This window comes from Chiloscyllium plagiosum, unplaced genomic scaffold (genome assembly GCF_004010195.1).
Source record: "Chiloscyllium plagiosum isolate BGI_BamShark_2017 unplaced genomic scaffold, ASM401019v2 scaf_45825, whole genome shotgun sequence".
NCBI classification, from domain to species: Eukaryota; Metazoa; Chordata; class Chondrichthyes; order Orectolobiformes; family Hemiscylliidae; genus Chiloscyllium; species Chiloscyllium plagiosum.
In genome coordinates this window covers 1-6,013 of record NW_025199532.1, presented here as the reverse complement: position 1 = coordinate 6,013, position 6,013 = coordinate 1, and the positions used below count along the sequence as shown (strand labels likewise).

The following is a 6,013-nucleotide window of genomic DNA, read 5'->3' as shown; positions in this document are numbered from 1 at the left end:
GCTCTGGGTCCCAGTGTGCCTCGATGAAAGCACTTGGGGATCAAGTTAATCCACTTGGCTTGGGATCTCATCTCCCTCTGCACGGAAAGCTTTTGCAGATAACACCAGCCCCCGAATAAACTCTCACACACGCCAACCCCGCCCGAGCCTGTCCTCTTGCACTAAAGCCAATGCTAAACTCTGCAATATCAATAATTCACAGATCTGTGTGAAACGACAAGAGGATTAATTCTCCATCGTGTGTATGGGTGTGGGGGGGGGGGGGGGGGAATATTAAACTATCAAAACCTTGGTACCTGTGGGCTTGCGATCTTTGCTAATTAAATGTGACATCCCTCCTGAAACGAGGGGCTCTGGGAAAATAAAGGGAAAAAGCCTCTCGCAAACAAGAGGGAGTACACTGATAAGATAAGGCTCCGAGCTCCTGGGGACAAATATTTATGGTCGTTTTCGTTACACGGCTAATCAACTGGAATGTAAAACAAAATTCAGCCAATCATTTACCAAGTGGCCCTCTCGCTGTAATACGCAATGTATTTGAGTCGAGATATCCCACACTTACCCACCCCCTCAAAACAAAATCTTACCAGGGCTGGCAGTGGGTAACAGAGAGAGAGAATGAGAGTTTGTGCCCGCTCTGGAGGCTCACTGAGCTGCGAGAACCCTGTCAAAAGGTCACAAGGAACGCAAGAAGGGTCACTGGACCCTGAACGACAACTCTGGTTTCTCTCTCCACAGACCTGCTGAGTTTCTCCAACACCTACTTTCGGCTTCAAAAGAGCGCGATGTGTGCGATCTGGATTCCAATCAGCCCCCCTGCCGCCCTCCCAATCCTAGACTAGACAGGCTGTGTAGACAGTGAAGGATAAACAGATTTCTGACCCTATATATATGATAGTGAAGGATATAGACTTTTGATCCTATATATATATATAAAATTATGAAGGATGAAGGCTTCTGAACCTACAGACATGTAAAATAGTAAAGGATAAACGGACAGCTGACCCTATATATAATAGTGAAGGATAAAGACTCCTGACCCTATAATAGTGAAGGGTAAACAGATACCTGACCCGGTGTAGGAGAATAGTGAAGGTTAAAGACTCTTCACCCTATGTGTAAAACAGTGAAGGATAAAGGCTCCTGATCCTATACATATATATTCGTGCGTGGAGTTACCTCCGATGGGACTGGAGTTACCTGTGTGTCATATGTGGCTACATTGTTGCCCAGGGACGAGTTGTATGACAGGTTTTGATCTTATCCCCCAGACTGAGAGAACTTGGGGCAGAGTGTGTGTGTGTGTGTGAGAGAGAGAGAGGTCACTGAGGTGAACTGCCTCGCTTCACCTTACCTTCATGGTGGAAGCTCCTGACGGTATTGGCGTTGCTGGCCGACCTCTCGGGGAACTGGGAGAGCACCCAGGCGTCGGTCGCTTGTCCCCGTTCGGCTTCCTCGCCCGAGTGCAGCCGGTACAGGTCCACCATGTACTGCGGGATGACCGCGTTCCTGGCGGGGTGAGGGCGGCGCCGGAGGCCGAACATGTTGAGGAGCCGCAGCTCGAACTCCTGCAGCAGCTCCTCGGTCTGCGGGGGAGGCTGTGCCCGGCCGGAATTGGCGTACTGCTCGGCGAATCTCCTGCGGCCCACCTCGGGGATGAGTCCGGCCGAACCCCCGAATAAAACCTGACAGAGCAATAGCGCCATCAGAGATCGTCTACCGGCGGTCATCGTGTCTCTGAGAGAGAGAGAGAGGGGGGGAGAGAGAAACGGGGTTTATTCTGGCATCACAAATGGTAATACACAGACACACACAGACACTCCCACACACACAGACACACAGATACACACACACATTCACACACACTGACATTCACACACAGACACATTCACACACAGACACACATACAGACACATACACAGACACACACATACACAGATACACACACAGACACACACACACAGACATGCCATGCTGAAGCCTTGCCAATATTAAATTGATTGTCAGTATGATTCTTTGCCTATTCAGTCTCCTGCAGCAAATGTTATCCAAAGGCAGAATCATGTCTAATATTGGACACCGCATTGTAACACACATACAGACACACACAGATACACACACATACACAGATACACACACAGAGACACACACATACACAGATCAGAGAGTCCAGGGGACAGATATCGAAGGCAATATAAGGAAAAGATGTAGAATTGTTTAAAAAAAAGATTCTTCTTCCAATACAAAAAGAGTGAAGCAGAAACCCAAAGGCAGACTGGATGAAATCTCACTTTAATTTCGAGAAACCAAGAGTTAGAAAGAGAGAATTTTCTTTGGAGGAAAGGAAGGAAAGGAAAGCTAAGGAATTAATTGAAGTAAGGAAGACCAAAAGTGCACCCACACACGTGTGTGTATGTGTGTGTGAGAGAGACAGAGACAGCCGCCTTGTTTATGTTTGTCTGAGCTGTTGTGTCTGTCTGGAGTGGGACAGATCAGAGAGTTGAGGGAAGGTGGGGAAGGGGGGGTGGATGGACAGCAGACGTACAGGTGCTCTGTCTGTCTGTCTCTCTTCTCAGTCCTTGGACTCGGCTGCAGCAGAATGCACAGCCGACTCTGTCCCTCACACATACACACCGTCTCCTTCCTGCGCCCGCGTTACCTTTCCCTACAACAGGCGCCCAGCTCAGAGAAAGCAGCGGTCCATTGAAACGCGGGCAGGTCCGCTAACTCCGTCCTCGGTTCGTTCTGGTCCCCCCCTCCCGCAAATGAAGGCGCCGGAACATCTGCTTTTGGGAGGGGGGAGATAAAGTTCAGGCGATTATTTCCCTCCTCTCCGCGGCTGCCTTGTTTTCTAGCATCTAGGAAGGGAGGGAGGGTTGTTGATGTGGAGGGAGGGTGGGAGGTGGCGGGGAGTTCGTTTCCGTGCCTGGCTCTTAGTTTATCCCTCCCGAGTCTCACAACGCAGGAGTCCGTCAATTTATTCCTCTCCTGGGACCGGCAACCGAACCAGCTCCGCTCCGTTCTCCCCTATCCTCTGCATTGCTCGCTGTTAATCCACACACTTTCACTCTCTCTCTCTCTCTCTTGTCCGGGCATTGGGAAGATTTCCAGCGGACAGTACACCCCTTCTCGCCGATCAACAGGAGGCGGAGAGGGGGCCAAACATTGTTTTCAGACCTCTGTACTGAGAATGCAACCAAAAGGGGGACAGATTCCAAGCAAGTTGTCCGGTTTACTCACAAAGCCGCGGGCATTCAGCGCTTTACCAAAGTCCATCATGTCTCAAAGCCCATATATATATATATATATAAAGACACACGCACAGCAAACAGACAATCCAGACTGAAGAAGCAGGGTTTATATATAAATTCAGTAGGGTTATTTTAAACACTTTTTCCTGCTCCTGCTGACTAAAATAATTGAAAGGGGGCTTTATATATATATATGTCCCGCTTGCCCGCTGATGTCACGTCAATGAGGCGTTGTGCCAATCAAATGCGATGATAATTCCTGTCACAAACTCGACATTGAGATCAGAGCAACAGTTTGGGGGTGGAACAACAGGCACTTTCTGCCTGGAGGATCAACCCTGGGGTAACAAACTGCGTGATTTTTTATGTTTCATTTATTCTTCTTGGGGGTGGGGGGTGAAGGGAAGGGAACTCCCTGTAGCGAAATAGACACATCCCATCTTTTTAACCCCCCCCCCCCACCCCCAGCCCAAAAGAACACACGGCCCTTTTAAAATACCCTTCCACACATGTATACCCTCCAACCCCCTCTCCTCCCCACCCCATCCAAATTAAATCTACCGGTGGTCATTCTCACTGACAAGATAGACCGGCTCTGGGGATAAAAGGCACCATTGCAAATAAAAAAGAATTCTTAACTTTAATTTCTCACCCTTCATTTCCCCCGCCCCCCCGTCAATAATGAAAAAAATAGATCCTAGAAACACTGCTTAAGGCGATCCAGAAATGAGGAATCTCTCCTCTGCAGTACGTGCAAGATTTATTTACTCTTGTTTATGTGGCGATATCATCTGGGCGCTCAGAGCGAAGGTATTGGGAACTCGCTCTCTGGGAGAGGCACGGCTGGGGTTACAGAAACCCCCCCACACAACGGGAGCTTCATTCATCCCGAGAGGGGTGGAACGGGGTGGGGTGGGGTGGGGGGCAATTGAGTCCGAGTGTGGGGCGGTCCTGCCCCCCGGGACCGAAGTCTGTCAGTTTCTTTCGGACTTTATTTTTCATTTTGCTGGTAGTTTTCTTTTTGTCTGGTCTTGATCTATCAACGAGGAGAGTGGCCGGTCAGGGATGCGGGACAGGCACTTGTCACCCGCTTTGGATTTTTTAAAATACTCTCCCTCCCCCTTCCCCACACCCCCCCTGAACGGAACAAGATTGGGTCTGATATGTACTACAGGGGAAACAAGAGAAGAGGGGGAGAGGGAGAAAGAAAGAGTGCAGAGCGCCAACTCCTGGTCAACACAGCAAAAGACCGGAGGGTTGAATTTTTCCAACTCGCTTTTTACAACGGCTCCTTTGTAAGTCTCGGAGTGCGAGAGAGAGGAGAAAGAAATCAAGTCGTCCCGAGTCTCGGCTCAGCACAGATCGGGTTGGTCTGGGCTGTTCAGCTAACAACACTAACCCACCACCCCCAGACACACACACACACACACAAACATAACAACCACTTCAATTTACAACTTTAAACAATCGGAAACAAAACACACAGTTTTCTTAAAAAAAAAACAAATCAAGTGTGACGCCGTGGGAATAAAAAGGCAGTGGAAGAACAAGGTAAAAGTGTGAGAGAAAGAAACTTAACACCGGCGGCCGAACAAGTGAATGGCAAGAGAAAATAAAGCAACGACTCTGGGACATGGCTGTGGATTGGAGGCTAATGTTGAATGAAAATGAAGAGGGGGAAAGAAAGAAGGAGACAGAGGTTAAAAGTAATCGAAAGTGTGTCAAATGAATTGAGCATCCTGTAATCAGGAGCAGCAATTGGTTCCCTGTACTTAACGCAAATGATCAAATGAGTGAAATCTCCCCACTCCCCTTACCTGAAAGAGGCTGTTGCATTAGACCAGGCAGCTGCCCCTTATAACCCGGCTGCTTCTGTCAGCGGGATTTGATGAAAAAGTGCCGAACGGGAAGGAAAGACGAACCATCTCACTGGGTGAGCAAGTTCGGAGACACCAGAAGTTAATCTTTGCATGTGCGGAACAACATGCTGGGGTAGGTTCCGTGCGCCTGATTTAAAGCATCTTACAGCAACTCAGTTCTTCCGAGCGAATGACTTCACACTCGCTCATGCAACGGCTCTCTCTCTCTCTCTCTCACTCACTCACTCACTCGCCTTTCGTCTTCCTGCATTGTGGCTGGCATGGGGCATGTTTACAGCAATATGTGACTCATTCGTTTGAGATCTTCATCTAACGTCATTACATCACAGTGGATTTTTGTATTTTTTAGAAAAAAAAGGTTCTGTTTCAGAGTGTAAACAGGGTGACTGATGCTGTGTCTGTGACACAGAGAATTTCCTACACACTGTCAGAAGGTTTCTCCATCAGACAGAGACAGAGAAGTGGCGAAGTGTTACTTTAAAAAAAAACTGCACTCCTCGGATATCCGAGTGTGGAAAGGACTATACATTTCGCCGCTAAAAGGTCCAGTTAACAGATGAGAGAAACTCATACATAAACACCATCGGGCGCTTGAAATCACGGGGTAACCGACATATCAAATCCATAATGCGCACAGCAATCTGTAATGGGAAGGGGACTGGTGCTGTAGGCAATACACGAACGAATTGCTGGAGAAACTCAGCAGGTCTGGCAGCATCTCTGGAGAGAGAAAGCAGTGGTAATGTTTCGAGTCCAGTGACCCTTCTTCAGATTTGCCAGACCTGCTGAGTTTCTCCAATAAATTCCGTGTGTGTGTGCTATGATCTGTGTGTGTTTGTGTATATGATCTGTGTGTGTATGTGTATGTGTATGATCTCTGTG

At 48.4% G+C, this 6,013-nt stretch overlaps 1 protein-coding gene across 3 annotated transcripts; it reads right to left on the bottom strand.

Moving 5' to 3' along the window:
• Positions 1–1,151: 1,151 nt before the first annotated feature.
• LOC122546039 (bone morphogenetic protein 4-like) lies at positions 1,152–5,358 on the bottom strand. Of its 3 annotated transcripts, none has more exons than XM_043684878.1 (2): positions 2,635–3,546; positions 1,152–1,737 (listed from the first exon to the last, which is right to left on the bottom strand). In XM_043684878.1, the coding sequence occupies exon 2, from the start codon at positions 1,728–1,730 to the stop codon at positions 1,323–1,325; it is 408 nt and encodes a 135-aa protein (XP_043540813.1). In that variant the 5' UTR covers positions 1,731–1,737; positions 2,635–3,546; the 3' UTR covers positions 1,152–1,322. The 3 variants fall into 3 exon arrangements, with proteins under 3 accessions (XP_043540813.1, XP_043540811.1, XP_043540812.1); XM_043684876.1 differs by having other exon boundaries at positions 1,153–1,737; positions 2,660–3,545; XM_043684877.1 differs by lacking the exon at positions 2,635–3,546 and adding an exon at positions 5,069–5,358 and having other exon boundaries at positions 1,154–1,737.
• Between the last annotated feature and the right edge of the window lie 655 nt (positions 5,359–6,013).

What these genes read in the sequence shown, in the direction of transcription:
- LOC122546039 (XM_043684877.1), bottom strand. Translation starts at nt 1,730, where the DNA reads ATGACCGCCGGTAGACGATCTCTGATGGCGCTATTGCTCTGTCAGGTT.